The sequence below is a fragment of the Phragmites australis genome, chromosome 8 (assembly GCF_958298935.1).
Source record: "Phragmites australis chromosome 8, lpPhrAust1.1, whole genome shotgun sequence".
NCBI classification, from domain to species: Eukaryota; Viridiplantae; Streptophyta; class Magnoliopsida; order Poales; family Poaceae; genus Phragmites; species Phragmites australis.
The window spans coordinates 28,073,810-28,093,136 of record NC_084928.1 but is presented as its reverse complement, the minus strand read 5'-3'; the positions used below and the strand labels follow the sequence as shown (position 1 = coordinate 28,093,136).

At 44.5% G+C, this 19,327-nt stretch overlaps 1 protein-coding gene and 1 non-coding gene across 6 annotated transcripts; one reads left to right on the top strand and one right to left on the bottom strand.

Moving 5' to 3' along the window:
• The first annotated feature begins 9,048 nt into the window (after positions 1 to 9,048).
• Positions 9,049 to 16,281, top strand: LOC133926905 (cysteine synthase-like). 5 transcript variants are annotated; one of them, XM_062373075.1, is made up of 8 exons: positions 9,050 to 9,279; positions 14,132 to 14,146; positions 14,230 to 14,357; positions 14,487 to 14,689; positions 14,888 to 15,013; positions 15,164 to 15,322; positions 15,568 to 15,622; positions 15,746 to 15,888. In XM_062373075.1, the coding sequence occupies exons 1-7, from the start codon at positions 9,073 to 9,075 to the stop codon at positions 15,615 to 15,617; spliced, it is 888 nt and encodes a 295-aa protein (XP_062229059.1). In that variant the 5' UTR covers positions 9,050 to 9,072; the 3' UTR covers positions 15,618 to 15,622; positions 15,746 to 15,888. The 5 variants fall into 5 exon arrangements, with proteins under 5 accessions (XP_062229057.1, XP_062229058.1, XP_062229059.1 ...); XM_062373071.1 differs by lacking the exon at positions 15,568 to 15,622 and adding an exon at positions 15,998 to 16,281 and having other exon boundaries at positions 9,058 to 9,279; positions 15,746 to 15,913; XM_062373072.1 differs by lacking the exon at positions 15,568 to 15,622 and adding an exon at positions 16,045 to 16,281 and having other exon boundaries at positions 9,058 to 9,279; positions 15,746 to 15,939.
• On the bottom strand, positions 13,270 to 13,407 carry LOC133927872 (small nucleolar RNA Z247). The gene has a single exon (XR_009911368.1). It is a non-coding gene; the product is annotated as a small nucleolar RNA Z247 (small nucleolar RNA).
• Positions 16,282 to 19,327: the final 3,046 nt, after the last annotated feature.

Here is a 19,327-nt window from a genome sequence, read left to right as displayed (position 1 = left end):
ACGGCATTGTTGCCCGTATTCGGCACATCGTGTGCCAAAAATCACCTATTTCTTGACAAAAATTTTGTTGTTTTTTGCGCGTGTTGTTATTTTATGTAATTGCCAAATATGGTCGTGGCCGGCTGCGGTTTGATTCTGTCATTTGATACCAGCATGTTGTTATTTCATGTAATTAATAACTTTCAACTAAATTTGAAATTATTTGCTAATTTAACTGTCATTTTATGCCAGTGTGTTGGCACTCCATGTAATTGGCAAATTTCAACAAAATTTAAAATTATTTACCGGTGTGTTATCATTTTATGTAATTGTCAACTTTCAACAAAATTTGAAATTATTTGCTAATTTAACTGTACATTTCAAATTACGTGAGAAAGAAAGCATGTAGTCTCTAAGGCGGTGAACAATCTTAACACTTAGGTATGTTTGAACATGCATAATATTAACCCTTGTATCATTGATCATCTCAAGATGACGGTGGAAAGTGATGACGTAAATTAGCGAAAGAATACCAATTGTGCCAGTTAAAGCTATTAGGGTAAGATGGTTGTCGTCTCCGATGTGGTGGTTGAAAGTTGTGAGGACGGGTACAAGCAAATCCAACATCATTTCACGGTCATCACGGTCCTCCGGAGATGGAGACCTCGGAGGGAGGGGTCGAGGTGGCATGAAATCATTGTCGTTGTCATCTTGAGCTATCACGGTAGGAGCATGTCCTATTTCGTTGTTGGTTGGACACCATATCGATATGGTGTGTGAACGTCCTCTTGTAGTGTCCGTTGAACCTTCTCTTGTATAGCTGTTGGAACGTCGAGGTATTGGTGACATGAAATCATCGGCCTCATCATTTTCAAGTAGAATAGTAAAGGGTGCTCTTGTACCCCTTAGGTTCGCTGATCTTTATCGTCTTCTACGCAAACCAGGTATCACACCCCCATCGAAGAGCATATGCATCACCAAGAAGTATGGAATTTTTTTGTTGATCAACTCTACGTCTTCTGGGAACACCTAAGGCAGAAGATGAGCATTTGAATCAATGACAATAAGATAAGTAGGGTGACCAAATAGAAAATGACGAACCTGTATGTGGTATGCATACTGGTTAGGCAACATCGTCATCTTTCTTTGCCTCATACAGAAACCTAGCACAGAAGGATGGTCGGCTAGTTCGCATACCCTGAGGTATATTTGGTGGCGCTTGTGCAAGATGACACTCAGATCGTCGGTTGTTAAATGTAGGAGCGGAGCAGTCAATGCTAAACAGAGCGGTTTTGCATGCAATTTGGACATAGCTTAGATTAAGTTGCTCTCATTGAAGGGATCATCCTTCCCTCCATGCACAACTTGCAAGGAGGCATTTAGTACTATATCGATCGTTGTAGGTATCCACAGATAGCATGTACTAGAATATCCCGCCATATATGTACTGATCTTTGACCGCAACGTTCTTGGTCTGCACCAAAGCACGAATCGCTGATTATTTAATAAACATTAAACATGTATTAAATATCATAATTAATATGTACAAATGCTTAATAAGTAACTCATAAATAAGTTATGTGTCTTAATTATTTGACAAATATTATGTAAATTAAATGTAATTACTTTAACACTACATTACATAAGACATAGTACAGATGAATACACAATATAGTGAATAACACATATGTCATTAACAAGTGCAAGTGCATCAAACAACTGCACTGGATCATTAACAACGACGACGCCGCACGCAATCCTGAGAAGTGTAAGCGTCTGGCGGGCGTGTGGTCCTCATCCTAGTGGCCTGAGCTGGCCCCTGCCATGTGTGCCCTTGCTCGTCATCATCATAGCCGTGTCGTATTGCACCTCCACCGAACATGTATCCAGAACTGCTAACTCGTCCCTGCATGTACCATGATGTAGGATCCTCATACGGAAGTGTGGACGCCAGTAGTACGTGCTTCGATGGAGTCCGGATTGCCGAAGTCTCGTCATGCTGGTACCACTGTGAACCCCCAGGTGCATGGGGATATTGGGGGTACTAACCGCTTAGTAGCTCGGTGAAGCTACCCGCTTGCAATGTAGCAACCCAGTAAAAATCTTGTGTGTCACTCCAGGTTGGCGTTTGCTGCGTGTAGTCAATGACGTCCTCGTGATGAGTTGATACTAATGGTGGAGGTGTCTGGGTAGTCTGAGAAGGTTGTGTCTACTGAGGGGGTTGGGAACCCAGTGTACACTGCTCGGGATAAGGAGCCTCCGTGAACTCCTCGACTTCAGCACAAGAACGTGGCATATGATGGGCCGCATACGAAGGTGCCTCCCATGATTGTGAATCACGGGCACTGGACGAGCGCCTGCTGTGGGAGGCATGGGACAGGTCCATGGCTGATACGTCGTACCCCCTCGAACGCGGGGCACAATCACCTAGACCACGTAACGCGGACAACAAGCGGGACCCTCTCATCCTCATGTAATCCCGGAGAGGGTTCCGATCCCTCCGCGTTGATGACCCACTTGCTTCCACACATGCTTACTCCGCCTACGTATGCATTTCATACGCCGCTTCGATCTGTATTAGATGAGGGTCATGTCAGTAATACGGATGTGTAACTAATGAAAATCATTAGAAGTACAGCATCACTTACCACCACATAAAGAAGATGGGCACGATCCTCGGGGAAGGGTCTGGGGACCGGCGGTACCAGTCCGCTGAATAAGGTGGCATACGTGCCGGAACGGTACCACAAAAGGTACTTCCAGTACGTGCCATCGTCGTACTGTCCCATAGGAACCATGACATCCACTGCGTCTGGCTCCGTCCATTTGTTTATGTGCTCCGCATTAATCTCAAACCAGTCATGCGTGCCTGCGTTCTCTTGTGCGCTCCTCCTGTATATAACATAAACAATTATAATTTCATAACATGGATCACCTAACGTAATAATGGTACATACAGTAACACACTTACTCGTGCGCCCGACCAGCATCTTGTGTGGGAGGTACTGGCACCAACTGTCGGTGACCGAATTGCCTCTGTACAAGCTCAAAAGAATACACTTCCATATTGTTCATGTACAGCAAGAAGCATGTGGTTATCCATAAGTCCTAGTCACAAAAACAAGAGGATGCGATGAGGCCTCCAGACGCAATTTCGGCCACTCGTTCCATACGCCATAGATCCTACTCCACGAGATCAGCGCTGAGGATGTCCAGGTCACTGATCACCCGGGAGTAGTTACTATGGTCATGTTAGTGAGTCCATCTCAGTCTGGCATGAATCCACCGATACCCCATCGTATGCCTCATGTCATCTCCAACGCCATCGAAGATGGGGACTGGATAGTAGCTCTTGCTTACCCACGGTCGACAAACTGGGAGGTACTCCCAACTCCAGAGCTGTAAAAGGTGTAGGCATCCTGAAATAGAGCCCATCTTCTTTGACTCCTGGGTTGCGGCACAATCCTTTGTACGTAGCAGCCAACACAGTAGATCCCCAACTGTAAGATGTCGGCTCGTAAGGAAGTAACGCGAGCTGACCTGCTAACCATAAAATATGAGGAAGTACATAATCATCTATCGTGTTGCAGAACATGATGCCTCCCAGCATGATGTACAAGTACACCTCGTAATGCTGCATAATTGTAGCCTCATTTGCATCCAGTGGGCATGGACCGAACTGTGGTAGCCCATGAATCCATAACATGGAGAGCCTAACATCCTTCATGTCATATTGCACACCAAACCTACAAGACGCAGAGACTCAATGAAGCATGAATAACACTAGAACATATGATGTGCATTACATAACAAATAATTACCTGACCTGAATATAACTCTTCCACTGCTCCTCTGCTAGTCGCAAAAGTACTAACAGGGTGCCCCTGATCGGTAGCCCGGCTAGCATGGCCACATCCCGCAAGGGTATGGTCATCTCTCCACAAGGAAAGTGGAACGTGTGCATCTCAGGACGCCAGCGGTCGACGAGACCTATGAGCAGTGACACCTCAATCGGCAGGAGGGGAGTCCTACCACCACCCTCCATGGGAGCTCCGGCCATCATGAGAGTGAACGGTAGTAGTCTTACCCGTGCGAGTGGCTCGTGGAATCGAGGGTCTAACTCCTTAATCTTGCGCACACTCCTGGAATGTAACGGAACCAATTGCAAATGTATCCAATACATTTATTGATTAAGTACCAAGTTATTGGGGCAAGTGGAAATCACGTATTATCATTGTACTGTTGCCCTGTGAAAATCATCCTTCCCCTATGGTTCTCATTGTACTATAGCTGAAGAAGCTCGGGAAGATGAACGTGAGCCATGCCAATGGTTTCAAGCCTCATGGTTCAATAAAAAACAATGTAAGACAATAGCTATTACAAAATAGGTACAACAACTAATAGGTGAATAACAATTTACAATATAAACCATGTCTGCGATTAACTCTAATACAATACAGTTCGATCACAGCCTGATAGTTTACCGTCGGGTCGGACAAGTCCTCCTATCATGGCTAGATTGTTTGCATATTTTGCACTTACGTAGGCCATCAACATCATCTGCTACATCCATGTCATCTTGTAGCCTTGTGGCTCTAGGCCTCCCAGGATCTATGCGTCGTGCTTTGGAATAAGGTACCCATTTAGGCCCCTCGATCACTTTGTAGCTGCTTTCGATGTTGAAGGAACGCATCTTTGGAAGCCATGTGCTCCTCAATGCATCGATCGTGAAGTAGAGTGATACGTATTGTGATCCGTCATTGCCACCCATATCCCTGCAAGCGGCGAAGACATGGGAGCACGGGATATGGTGCAGTTTTGGCTTCTTGCATATGCGCTTCACCTTGTGAGGACCAATTTAACATTGTTGCACAGTGTGCCCTGCGCCATACCCTGAAGTGTACCGGCGGCGACACATGGCCTTGAATTCATTGTTGGCCTGGTCATAGATCCTAGTCCGACGAAAGTGTTCCTTATTTCTCCTTCTGGATATGATTTCCTCCACCTTAGGTGCAAACCGCGTGTTGCACTCTATTGCAGCTATACCACGGTCTCAAAAGTAGTCAACTATTCTATAGAATGTGAGCTAAATGATGGCACACAACGGGAGGCCGCGTACACCCTTTAGAACATTGTTGAACGCCTCCACTATGTTCGTTGTCATGATCGTATACCTAACATGACAGACAACAATTTTAGATGGGATATTTGCATAACCAAGAGTAAAATACAATCATTGAAATGCTATGTTTTAACTTGGAACTGTGAGTGTCATGGATTAGGGCCCAATGCTCCGCCGGCTTTCCCGTTATCCACTGGCTAAACATAGCATGTGAACGGCTAATGATGATTTGACCCCTCAGCATTTACGTCCGCAGATTGTCCTCATGTGCTTCCTGCTCTGCCATCATCTTGCGAGTGGTCTCATTTAACTCTCGCCATATCTCGTTGAACTTCTCTTGTTGGTTCTGAAGACACAACCCTTTGAACCTCTTTACAAGACCTTTGTTGTGGTACTTTGAGTACAGATTCGCACCCAAGTGTCGCATGCACCACCTTCTCTCTACATCAAGCCATGCAATGGAGTAGTTTGTGCTGTCATGCAGCACGTCCAACGCATGCAAGAGGCCCTTATTACGGTCTGAGATGATGCAAACTCGTTCCTTATTGCCCAATGACACGTATCCTCACCAAGGTGAGGAACCACAACCAACTATCATTGTTCTCACTCTCAACCATTGCAAACGCGAGAGGAATGATTGGATTGTTTGCATCCGCCGCCATCGCTGTCATAAGGTTACCATGGTACTTGCCGCTAAAAAATATGGCATCCACACATACAACTGACTTGCAATGTCTGAAAGCTTCGATGCATTGGGCAAAGGACCAGAAAAATCTAATGAGGTATCGGTCAGTGCTGCTGTATGACCCATCCTCCAGCCTAATCGGCTCATCCGCCATGACCCACTGAGTCTCTGGATTCGTCTTGGTAATCTTCTGCAGCAGCCTTGAGGCATAGTTGTAAGATTTTTTGAAACTTCCAAACAACATCTTCAACACCTTCTGCTTCGCTTGCTACGTGGTGTGTTAATTGATCAGCATACCTGTCTTAGCTTGCACCTCCTCCATAATGGATTTTGACGACAAACATATGTTCGTGCCAACAAGGGTGATGAGGAGTTGGGCTATGAACCTTGCATCAATAGCGTGGCTCACATTCCTAACAGTCTCTTCGTTGTATGTATGTAGGGTGTGTCTATTCAGCATAAAATAGTTCTCATATTTTAGCTTATGTGCTCGTACGAAGTAAGGACAATTCAGGTGCTTGATACACTTGACCTCATACTCCGTAGGGTTAGACCGAGCACACTTGTGGTCCCTTCTTGTGATTACAGCATAGTTGCTGATGAAGTGGATGATCTCCTCCCTATTCTGAAACCATTGTCCCACCTGGATGTCGCTATTCTGGTATCCCAAGTTAGATAAGGTGTTATACTCAACGACGGTATAATCTAGCAGCCCAGCACCGGGTCATCGTTGTCAGCACCTTCTTCATCCCCGCTACCACCGTCTTCATCATCCATGCATCCTGCATCTACCTCAGTAGGGTCCACTTTAGGTCCCTCTGTACCGGAACTGCCTTCCCTCACATGCCCTCCCTCCTCATCATGCATCACATGATGGTCTGATCCTTCCACGCTAGTCACCACTTCACCTTGCACCAGTCGTGATACTATGCTTACGTACACCCCCATTTCAAAGTTCTCCTCCAATGCCTTGGGTGAGTACAAAGCACATGCGTTGTTCCTTCTCAAATCGAACAACACATGGACAATGACCGAGCTGTTTGGCACAAGCTATGGCTGCACACCCTCTAGGACAACATTATAGGACTGCTGGTTCACACGCAAAAGGCTCATAACATGTGATTTTAAGACATCTAGATCAATAGGTAGCTCAATCGTACTTTCGATGTGCCGTCAATTTTGAATTGATACGAGCCTCCCATACAAAACAACGAGACGTTCTCCATAATAAATATGGATAGTCATAGCGTCTCTGCTAAACAAACGTAAATAGACAAATAACTACTTAGATGTATATACGATAAACACACTTACACCCCATACACTGTGGTAGATTCTGTTACGAGATCATAATTACAATTACGAGATCATAAATTATGCAAATACTTTACGTACTCTAATTTATCAACTTAATACCATTTAAGCAATGTATTCGAACGGAATAAACACTCTACTTACTCTAATTACATTTACTATTATAAATATTAATTATATACATAATCTACATACTTACTATTACGGAAGGCAGTCCTCTCCTCGCGCTGCTGCTCCTCCTCATCGCTGCTCCGCTGCTGCTAAACGCCGAACGCTGCTACTCCTCCTCGTTGCACTGTTGCTACGCTTCTGCTCGGCTGCTACTGCCCTCCTGCTCGAGCCATTTTATAGGCAGCGGAGCAGCGGAGCATGCAAACGCAAAAGGCTAAAGCGAGCAACAGCAACCGACCGAAGGAGAATAAAGCGCAAAGGAGACGGCCGGCCGAATAAAGGGCAAAGGAATAAAGTTGAAAGCATAAAGCGACATGACGTGATGTGATGGCCAAAAGCAGATAAGACGGCATACCGAAAAAGGGATTTTTGGCACACCGTATGCCGAATACGGCACTGTTGCCTGTATTCGGCACACCGTGTGCCGAATACAAGTGATTTTCGGCACACAGTGTACTAAAAATAGATTTTTGGTACACTGTATGCCGAATACGGATACTAAATTCGTAAATACGACTACATATTATTTATTTTTATAAATACACTCATATATATTATCTAATTTTAAATTTTTGCCTCTAACTCACGTAAGCCTCCTTTCCCATTATTATACTACTCACCTGGCCATTCTTCCATGTTTACTTCGCTATGAGCTTAGTGAGGCCTCCTCACCCCGTTTCTTTACTCTTTCTTTCTCACTTGTGTGTATGACAAATGGGTCCTACCCTTGGTAAGTTCTTTTAAAATGTGTCTTAAGAAACTGCGGGCGTGAAATGTGGGTTTGATGATTAGCTTTTAAAAAGCAAAGTTCCATTTGAAAATCTAAAGGGTGTTGTTGGTCCACATTTTGGTAACATTGTTTTAGCTTTTTTAAGGAACTCAATGAATCTTGGATAAAGAGAAAATGATTTATCATTTTTGGAACCAATGAGGGTGAATATGGCCAAAATCTCCCAAAGCCTGAACATTGGACATTGACGGCGAACAACTTTATTGAGTACTTGGTCTATTCGTATTTTATCTTATTATTTTGTAATGTACCTTGTGAATTATTAGTTATTAGCTTGAGAAGAAGCTATATACACTTTTGCTTTTAGCATTGTAGACATCTCAATTGTTTATTGAACAGAGGAGGCTAGGTCAAGCCAAGCCTCTCTCCCTCTTCCATCACCTTCCCCACTTCTATTCTCTTAAATTAATTTAATATCTGATATTGTCGCCACTAGGACTTTTGCGTACCAATGAGTAGTGCTGAGTCATTATTTAGTTTTTCCCCTTAGCTTATCTAAGTGGAATGGATCTTTAGTTTATTTTTTTAGTATTGGATCGATCCAGTGATAAAAAATACAAAACTTGCATTTTTACTCTTGGTGTCGCCTAGGTGTTGCACCACAACCTGGCACACCCTAACCAAATCAAGTATCAAACACTGTTATCATAGAATCTTGATTGGAACAGATAATGGAATCATGTTGAAAATACTGAATTGGGTTGAGAAAAACAATCTAAGGTGGAATAAGCTACCGAGCCAAACACTGCCAATGTTCCATTTTAATACATGCCAAATGGAAGGAAACGTCAATATCATTATATCAGCCTCATGGCACAGAACCAGAAAAATATCAGGTCTGAACATTTGTGGTGCAGGCCTCCATTCGGTCTATGGACTTTTTTGTCTTTTTTTTTCTTGCAAGTACTCCTCACAAGAAAGAAATTTATCACTTCGTGGGACCATGGGCTGTCTATCCGTGCTGTACGGAGATGGCGAAGGCGATGTAACCTATCCACCTTCCTTGGATAAATGTCTCCAGCTGGGAAGAAGAGTCTGGGAACCGCGGAGGGGGAGGAGCCATGGCAACAGAGGAAGAGGGTAGGAAAGGCATCCCGTCCTTGCTCCTCTCCTCCCAGGAGGAGAGCATTGCCTCTAACATCACCCAGGTGCTGGAGTTTCTCTCTCCCTTTCTTTGCTCCTGAATTGTTGATCTTAGTTGAAATCCAAAGGAAAGATTGTGAAATCTTGTGGAACCGTTGAACCCTTCTCAGGGCCGCACATGTTTATTTATACAAGCTAGAAACAGCCTCTAGCGTGGCATATAATTTGTATTGATGATCTAAGATCTCTGTTTCTATCTATACATCAGCACAAATCATTATAGAGAGATCTCAGTGATCAGCTAACAAATACAAGAGATTATTTCCTATCTAACACTCCTCCTCAATCACAACTTTTCTAAGTTGAGATTGCGTTTAAATTCTTCCAACTTCTGAGTAGATAGTGGCTTGGTAAATCCGTCTGCGACTTGTTCTGTTGTGTGAATAAACCAAATATCCAAGAGTTTTTGCGCTACACGTTCTCTGACAAAATGAAAATCTATCTCAATGTGTTTTGTCCTTGCATGAAACACTGGGTTGGCCGAGAGATAAGTAGCTCCAATATTATCATACCACAGCCGTGCAGCTTTGGGAGACTCAACACCTATTTCGCTGAGTATCGTCTGTACCCACATAACTTCAGCTGTTGCATTTGCCATAGCCTTGTACTCTGCCTCTGTGCTTGATCGTGACACAGTAGGTTGTTTCCTAGCACTCCAGGAAATAAGGTTAGATCCAAAAAATACAGCGAAGCCTCCTGTAGATCTTCTATCATCTGAGCAACCAGTCCAATCTGCATCAGAAAAAGTACTCACAAGAACAGAAGGAGACTTTCTTATCTTTAGTCCAATACCAACAGTATGTTTAAGATATCTTAAGATCCTCTTGACTACTGTCCAGTGAACTGTAGTAGGAGAGTGCAGAAATTGACACACCTTATTGACTGGAAAAGCAAGATCAGGTCGAGTCAAAGTCAAGTATTGTAGAGTACCTACAACACTTCTATATTTTGTTGCATCTTCGCAGTCTAATGCTTCTCCTTCAAAGGCTGACAATTTTTCTGAGGTTGAAAGTGGTGTGCTAACAGGTTTACAATTTATCATCCCGGCTTTCTTTAAGATATCAGTAGCATATTTTTCTTGAGTCAATAATATATCATCATGTATCCTTTTTACTTCAATACCCAAAAAATAACTGAGATCACCAAGATCCTTTAGTGCAAACTCTTGTTTGAGATCCTGTAGCAGAGCTGAAGTTGCCTCTTGTGAAGAACTTGCTACAATTATATCATCCACATAGATAAGAATAAAAACAATCACATTTCTCTTACTATAGAAAAATAGAGAGGTGTCTCCCTTAGATGGCCGAAAACCGAGACTTTGAAGTTTCATGCTCAATCTGGAATACCAAGCTCGTGGTGTCTGTTTCAGACCATACAGGGCTTTATCTAGTTTGCAAACATAATTTGGTTTTGACTTATCTTCATATCCTGGTGGCTGCCTCATAAACACTTCCTCCTCCAGAACACCATGAAGAAACGCATTCTGAACATCCAATTGATGAAGACTCCATCCCCTGGAAATAGCAATAGACAAAACCAATCTAATAGTAGCTGCCTTAACCACAGAACTGAAAGTATCTTCATAGTCTATACCATATCGTTGCTTAAAACCTTTGGCTACCAATCTAGCTTTGTATCTATCTATGTTACCATCAGCTTTCTTCTTAATTTTATAGACCCATTTGTAGTCAATAATATTCTTTTCTTTTTGTGGAGGAACCAAATGCCATGTTTTGTTTTTCATGAGAGCTACAAATTCAATATCCATGGCATTTTTCCAATTAGAATTGGACAAAGCATCTTCTAGTGTTTTTGGTTCATCAGCAACGGTGAAAAATCCATACGGAATTGTACCATCAGTGCGAGTCAGAGGCTTACGAATCCCACTGCGAAGACGTGTACCATGTTGGCGGACCGGTGGTGCTGGGATTTGTTCAACAGCAGCCTGAGCAGAGCCTCCAATCGTAGAAAATCCTTCCTCATCATGAGCAAGTGCGGGTGCGGGGGGATCGCTGAAGATGGACATGCCCATTCCGTTGGTGTTGACACCCATGCCGTCGATGTTGACGGGTCCGGAGAGACCGGAGAGACCAGCGACTCCCATGCCATCCATGTTTTCTCCCGCCTGTTGTTGATGTTGACGGGTGGTGGCGCCCATACTGCCTGCATGTCCGGCTGAGTTACTCCCACCCGGACAGGTACGATGTGGAGCGCCGTTTTCTTGCGGAGAGACAGGTGGGAGTACCGCCTGGACGTCGTGTCCCGAGACAGCTCCGGGATCCATGCCAGCGCAGGGTGCAACAGAAGCGGCTCCCTGCATAAAATGATGACTTTCTTCCAAATTTTCTGCAGCACTATTTTCAGGAATATTAGGTGCATTATTGGTAGGAGAATTAATCATAGATTGATCAGCCACATAATGACTAAGATGAAAGGATGGATATAAAAGAATTTCAGATCTTAATCTTGCGCCGGCATTTGGGTGAAGTTTGGAAAAAGGAAAAACATTTTCATCAAACACAACATCCCTGGAAATATATATTCAGCCTGTAGATATGTCAAGGCATTTAAACCCTTTGTGCAAGTTGCTATAACCAAGAAAAGTACATTGCTTGGAACGAAATTGAAGTTTGCGTGAGTTGTATGGTTGAAGGTTTGGCCAACAAGCACAGCCAAAAACGCGAAGAAGGGAATAATCGGGTTTATGGTCGAATAGACGTTCCAAGGGAGTGATATTTTGAATAACACGACTGGGAATTCTATTGATAAGGTAGGTTGCAATGAGGAAAGCTTCATCCCAAAATTTTAGAGGCACAGACGCATGAGCAAGGAGAGCAAGGCCTACTTCAACAATATGGCGATGTTTTCGTTCAGCAGAACCATTTTGTTGGTGAGAGTGAGGGCATGAAACATGATGAGATATGCCAATTTTGGTGAAAAAGGAGTGTAGTTTTTCATATTCACCTCCCCAGTCAGTCTGCATGGTTATGATTTTTCGATCAAGAAGGCGTTCAACAAGAACTTGAAATTCATGAAATATATTGAAGACTTTAGACTTGTGTTTAAGGAGATATACCCAAGTGAACTTGCTATAATCATCAATAAAACTGACATAATATTTTTTCTGGCCTACTGAATCAGGAGCAGGACCCCAGACATCGCAAAACACAAGTTCTAAAGGAGCACTTGAAACACGATTAGATCTAGAATAGGGCAACTGATGACTCTTGGCCTGTTGACAGGCATCACAGACTGACTCTTTATTGAACTCTTTAGAACAAGGAAGATTATTCTGGGTGATGACTTCCTGAACGACTGTAGAGGAAGGGTGGCCAAGCCGACTGTGCCACCGGGCTGGGGAGACCATGACTCCAAAGACTTGTTTTATTGACGTAGGTATGGACAGAAAAGGGTAAAGTCCTCCTCTACACTTGCCTCGAAGGAGGATGTTCTTCGTTGCCTGATCCTTGACAAGGAAGAAATCAGGATGAAATTCAAGGAATGCCTTGTTATCGGAAGTGAATTTATGAACGGAAATTAAATTCTTCCTAGAGTCAGGAACATGGAGAGTATTACGAAGATGAAGATTACGAACAGAAGTAGGAATAATGGCATGACCAATATGATTAATCTCCATACCTGCACCGCTTGCGGTGTGGATTTGATCATTGCCGGTATATTTGTCACGAACTGTCAATTTGTCCAGCTCGCTTGTGATGTGATATGTTGCACCAGAATCAGTGTACCAATTTGTGTCTATCCCATAGGAGTATGTTGCCGCAGCTGCACTCTTGTCTTATGGAATAAAATTTTCATCAAATCGATGCCAACAATTGATCACTGTGTGGCCTGGTTTCTTGCAAAGTTGGCAAGTGGGACGGGAGTTGCTGAAGCCGCCCCTGCCACCTTGATTTCCCCGTCCTCCTTGAGACGCACGGGCGCTGCTTCGACCAGTGCCACCACCACGGTTGCCACGGCCGCGAGTGGTGCCACCGCGCCGTCCGCAGCTAGCTGTGTTTGCTGAAGATGCAGATGATGGACTACCGTGGAGAAGATCCATCCGAACCTCAAAACTCAGAAGCTGCGCATAAAGCTCAGCAACGAGATGGGTTCGACTCGTGCCACGATGGCGGACACAAGAGAATTGAAATCAACATCGAGGCCGGCGAGGATGTATGAGACCATCTCTTCGTCATCTAATGGCTTGCCTGCAGACGTCATCTCATCACCGAGAGCTTTCATCTTGTTGACGTATTCAGTGATCGTCATGGACCCTTTTTGGGTCGTGGCCAGCGCCATGCGAGTGTTCACCGCCCGTGCGCGGGTCTGAGAGGAGAAAAGCACCTCAATCTCACGCCATGCTTGGGCAGCAGTCCTTGCCGTCACCACCTGGGTGAGGATTTCCCGAGATAGGGAAGCGAAGAGGTAGCCAAGGACTTGTTGATCCATGGCAATCCATTGTATGTGCGCCAGATTTGCCGCCTTGACCATCTTGTCGCCCTCCTTGACTTCTAGTTCAGCGGGAGGGCAGACGCTCGTGCCATCGAGGAAACCAAACAACTGAGCACCTCAAATGACAGGTAGAAATTGAGCTTTCCACAGAAGGTAATTGTTTTTGGATAGCTTCTCGGCAATGGGAAGATCGAGAGGAGATGAGGGGGTAGGATGAAGAGATGATGTCGCCATGAATGTTTTGGTAGAGAAGGATGGCTCTGATTACCATGTGAAATCTTGTGGAAGCGTTGAACCCTTCTCAGGGCTGCACATGTTTATTTATACAAGCTAGAAACAGCCTCTAGCGTGGCATACAATTTGTATTGATCATCTGAGATCTCTGTTTCTATCTATACATCAGCACAAATCATTATAGAGAGATCTCAGTGATCAGCTAACAAATACAAGAGATTATTTCCTATCTAACAAAGATAACAAATTACAAATGGTATGGTTGTTTTGGTTCTTAGCGTCCGAATTATGCATATTGCCGTTTACTTCATGCATGTTTCTTTTTGTACTTGTGTTCAGTTGATAGGTTGGACACCACTTGTAGAGATGAAGAACATTGCTAAGAAAGACTGTGTAGCAGCTCGGTTGGTCGGAAAGATGGAAGCATACCAACCCCTTTGCTCGGTTAAGGACAGGAGTGCTCTCCGGTGTGTTCATTCACAGTAGCTCATTTCTTCAGTTACATGGGCCAGTTTTCGTTTTCGTCCAACTGTTTAGTTGTACCAGTATTACAACTGTCATTCTTAGCCTTGTTTTGGAATGCATTTTGTCTGCAGAATGATTGAAGATGCAGAGGAAAGGGGCTTGATTTCACCTGGTGTTACGACGCTGATTGAGCCGACAAGTGGCAATCTCGGGATCGGATTGGTGTTCATTGCTGTTCAGAGAGGCTACAGATTTATCGCTGTTATGCCTGCTAAATATTCACTCGACAAGCAGATGCTACTGAGATTTTTGGGCGCTGAATTAATACTAACAGGTGAAAAGTACCTCATGTAGTATTTTCTTTCGAGCGAATATTTCTCCGTTGAATTTGTTGGTTTTTGTTCCTATATTGTGTTTTCCTGGTTGGTTACAGATCGCTACACTAGATTACTGATTACTGTTTCCCTTACAGAACATCTTCAGGTTTATCGCCGGTAAGCTTAAAGTAATGCCTTTCTTTCAATTGCCACAGATCCTGCAGTTGGGTTTAAGGGAATGAATGACAAGGTGGAAGAGCTGATGAAGAGTATACCGAATTCACATTGTCTTAATCAAGTAACTAACCCGGCAAATCCAGAGGCACACTTCAAATGGACTGGTACTTACATCAGGAAAAAAAAAATCCAATTTTTTCATTCCTTACGAATCACAACTAAATTTATCTTCAGTTATGAGCCATTTTTGTTTTGGTATGATAGTCCTGGGCATCATGGATTCATACTGCATGGTCATTCTTTTAAAACATCAGGACCTGAGATATGGAAGGACACAGCAGGCAAAGTGGATATGTTTGTGGCCTCAGTTGGTTCAGGTGGTACATTGACAGGTGTAGGAAGGTACCTGAAGATGAAAAATCCGTCAGTAAATATAGTGTGTGTCGAACCTTCAGAAAGTGCTGTAATTTCAGGTAACAACATAATCGATCTCTCAATGTAGCCTAAAAGAAACATACAATAATCATACGCCATGAAGCTGTGTGCAATACGTGGATCTTCTAGCACTAAAGTAGGATAAAAGAAGCTAAGAGCAAAAACAAATATAGAAAGAGTAACTACTCAGAAAAGTCTCTGAATTTACACAATTCTATGCAATCTGAAGAATCTTTGTGGTGCTCCATCTATCCTTATTGGCTTATTTGATATAATTGGATAGATAAACATCAATCGGCAACTTCGCAGTACTGTCAAATCACCATTAACTAGTTCAGGTAGAGGCATACTTTCACAAAGGCTGAAATATGTGGCATCACTCATAATTTTGAATGACCACCAGTCCACCATGGTGTATCTTACTCAAAATTCTGCTTGGTTCTACACTTGTACGGACTCAGGTGGCGCACCAGGACGACACAAGATTCAGGGCACGGGGGCAGGCTTCATACCGGAAGTCCTGGACACATCAGTCATCGATGAAGTTGTGACGGTGAACACGGAGGAAGCCATGGCGATGGCGAGAAGGTTGGCGAAGGAGGAGGGACTGCTTGTCGGCATATCTTCCGGTGCCAATGTCGCTGCTTGCCTGAAGGTAACTAAAGTGCTCATCCCAGCGAGTTGTGTGATTGTGACCCTGCTTGAATGAACAGGTTGCCTTGCTACTATGCGTGCTGAATTTCATGAGCCTGCCTGCCAGATTGCAGGAAGGGAGGAGAACAAGGGGAAGATGATCGTCACCATGTTCCCGAGCGGTGGAGAAAGATACATGAACTCTGATCTCTTTGCAGATGTCAGGGATGAATGCATTGCTATGACCTTCTGATGTCTTGGGCCATAGTCCTAGAAGAAAATGTGTGTGTGCTTGTACTCTGTACATATGTTTGCTGAGGACTTTGTTCAGATTACACCATATTTTCTCAGGTTCTTTTTTTTTTAGATCAGACCCCCCTTACCCAGTGTTCTTTGGACACTTAATAGGGGTGTGCGCGACACGGGGGTCGAACCCCCGCTGGCTCACTCCACTCATGGAGGTGTTGTCACTGGGCTTCGCAATTTTCTCAGGTTATTTAAGCGTTCAAAGTGACACTAAATAGGTATAGTTCATTTTCTAACCCCATGTCTGTGAATTCCTTGTTTCATGCTGCTATGGATTGTTTGGCCCTTTTCTTCTTCCCTACCCCTTTTTCTCTCTTCGTCCTTTCATATAGTTCAGCCATGGCCGCCGTTGAGCAGTAGCCAGTCAAGCGAACTCGTCACATTGACTAGGTCGTCGAGCCCACAATCCTGAGCTGACAATGGCAATGAACTCGAGACTAGAGGAACCTCAACCTAAGGATTGGGGAGGGCTGCTGCCCTGACGGCGACTCTGGCTACCTCAGCACCACAACCCTAGACTACTTTACCCCGCTACGGTCGATGGCGTAGCTTGAGCACGTGTGACGGGTCCCCGATCATTTTTTCTATATTTTCTAAAAAAAGAAAATTATAAAACTACGTGGTTGTTTTAGAATTTGACAGAAATAGACTCCGGCTACCTCAGCACCATGACCCCAGACTACCTTACCCCGCTGCGGCAGATGGCGCAGCTTGAGCATGGGTGATGGGTCCCCGATCATTTTTTCTATATTTTCTAAAAATAGAAAATTATAAAACTACGTGGCTGTTTTAGAATTTGACAAAAATAGACTCTTCCAGTTTGTTTAGTTGACTAAAAGTAAAAATCGTCCACTAACCGAGCAGGGGATAACAGACCACCCTCTTATTGGATGAATTTTCTTCCCGCCCAATCAAAGGCCAAGATGGCTCTACGGTGGTATGCCACCGTGACGTCCTCGGCTGCCACCGAGGTCAACCAACTTCCCTCCCATTAGAAGAGAGGGAGGTAGGTAGTGCGCAACAGTCAAAAAGTGGCATGCCTCGTAGCATCGCCCAGTCACCTACCTCCTGCCCTTCCAACGAGTGGGAGGCTAGGCTATAAAAGGCGCACGCATGCATGCCGGTGGAGGCACTCCGCCATCCCTTTCAGTCGTGCTGAGTTCATAAAAGAGTGGAGAGGAAAAGAGGGGAAGACAAAATAAGAAAAGAAGAGGAGAAGGGAGGGGAGGAAGAAAAAAAGGAGAGGAGGGGAAGGAAAAGGAAAAAAGAAAAGAAGGGGAGTGGAAGAAAAAAAGGAAAAAAAAAGGAGAGGATATGAGAGGAGGAGAGAAGATGGGGATTAGCTAAAACCTGCCAGATTCAATCTTCATTAGCGGTAAATATGTAACATCATGCGTCCAAAATCCATTTCTAGTCCAACCCACCTGTAGGGCGGGCCCACGTATACATATCACCTCTCTTGCACTTTTGTTATCTCTTCGTGTAAAAAGATTAACTCGGAGGTGATATGTTTGGAGCACCAAGATTTATATGCTGACCCTCACCCATCTAAACTATCAAGGTGGTACTAAACTACCACACCACACCACTTAGGCCACACGGGCTGAAACCAACCACACCTTTGGGCCAAATGACCTAACACCACTTCTAGGTTGTTAACAGGCAGGGGTATTACATTCACCCCCTCGAGGGTTGATGCCCCAATAGCACACCACAAATACGACAGATACCCAGAACAACCCCTCGGTGCAACGGCCATGCTGCGAGCCGATCCACACGCACATGTGCATGTGCAGTGAGAGTTCATAGTCTGATACTAACTATAACACTCTGCACCAAAATTTGCTTATATCCTAGCCCACCTGTGGGGCGTGCCCACATATGCATATCACCTCTCTTACACTTTCGTCATCGCTCTGTATAAAAAGACTAACCCAGAGATGATATATTTGGGGTGCCAAGGCTTAAATGCTAACCCTCACCCACCTAAACTATCACACCACACCACTTGGGTCACATGGGCCAAAACCAACCACCACAACCATACCTCCAGGCTAAATGGCCCAACACCACTACTAGGCTGCTAACGAGCTGGGGTATTAGTTAAGTTTTTGATGGGCTCTTGTTTTAGATGAAGTAGTTATTATTTTTCCAAGATTTAATTGTTATAGGCCAAAATAATAGTATAGCCTTTTTTTTGTCATTCGTGGGCAGGAATGGTGGACAAGATGTATTTCAAGATTTTCTTTAGAGATGGAGAGGTTGTTTATAGTTCGAAGTGGGGTAGATTTGTTGGGAATTTAGTCAATGGATAAGGGTATAGGTAGAGCAAGGGAAATGACCTTTGATGGAGTGTACAATTGGTTAATGCATGGTTTTAAACTGGACCCTGAGCAACATGAGATGAAGATCAATGTAGTAGTAAGTCATGTTTGTGAAGGTTCTTTATGGGAGTTGTTCCATGTAAAAGGAACCTCCTCATGGAGGAGGTACCTAGAGTTGGAAACTAAGCACGGTTGGACACTTGCGATGCTTGCTCAAGCGGGCTTCTGGTACAGAGTTGGGGAATTGCATGATGAAGAAGAAGGTGGACCAAGTGGTGGTGTGGAGGAGGGTGAAATAGTGGTAGATGTGGTGGAAGAACATGATGCTGGGTAGATCTCAGCTCTGCTGATGCAAGCAATAGTACACCCTCATCCGCTAGTTCTGAGGTCCCGAGGGGCAAGCGGATATACAGAGAACTAGCTCTAGCCCTTTTTGAAATTAGGCTATCGGGGATTGTTCCATATTGTTGTAGCGTGAACGTCTGGGGTAAGGAGTGAAGGTCGCAAAGCTCACCGAGGTCGCACGCCAAGGGTCCTGGTGGCGGAGCTCAGAGCCAATGACGGAGGTGACTTTGACGAGGTCGCGACCCCTTCAACGGATAGCCACAGTGATGCTCAACAGAGGCAGGGACGTCCGGAGCGCCATGGTGAGAGCCGAAGGTGGGGATGACGATGAGGCCTAGGGAGATAGCCAGTGACCCCCTCAGTGGGTAGCCGGGGCGATGCTCGATGGAGGCGGGCCCGTTTGTAGTGCCGCAGTGAGGTTCGAAGGCAAGGCCG

Excerpts from the sequence above, each read along its gene's own strand:
- LOC133926905 (XM_062373071.1), top strand. The coding sequence starts at position 9,073 with ATGTCTCCAGCTGGGAAGAAGAGTCTGGGAACCGCGGAGGGGGAGGAG. Across the intron at positions 14,690-14,887 it reads CGCTGAATTAATACTAACAG|ATCCTGCAGTTGGGTTTAAG; the intron begins GTGAAAAGTACC and ends CAATTGCCACAG. Across the intron at positions 15,914-15,997 it reads GCTTGTCGGCATATCTTCCG|GTTGCCTTGCTACTATGCGT; the intron begins GTGCCAATGTCG and ends TTGAATGAACAG.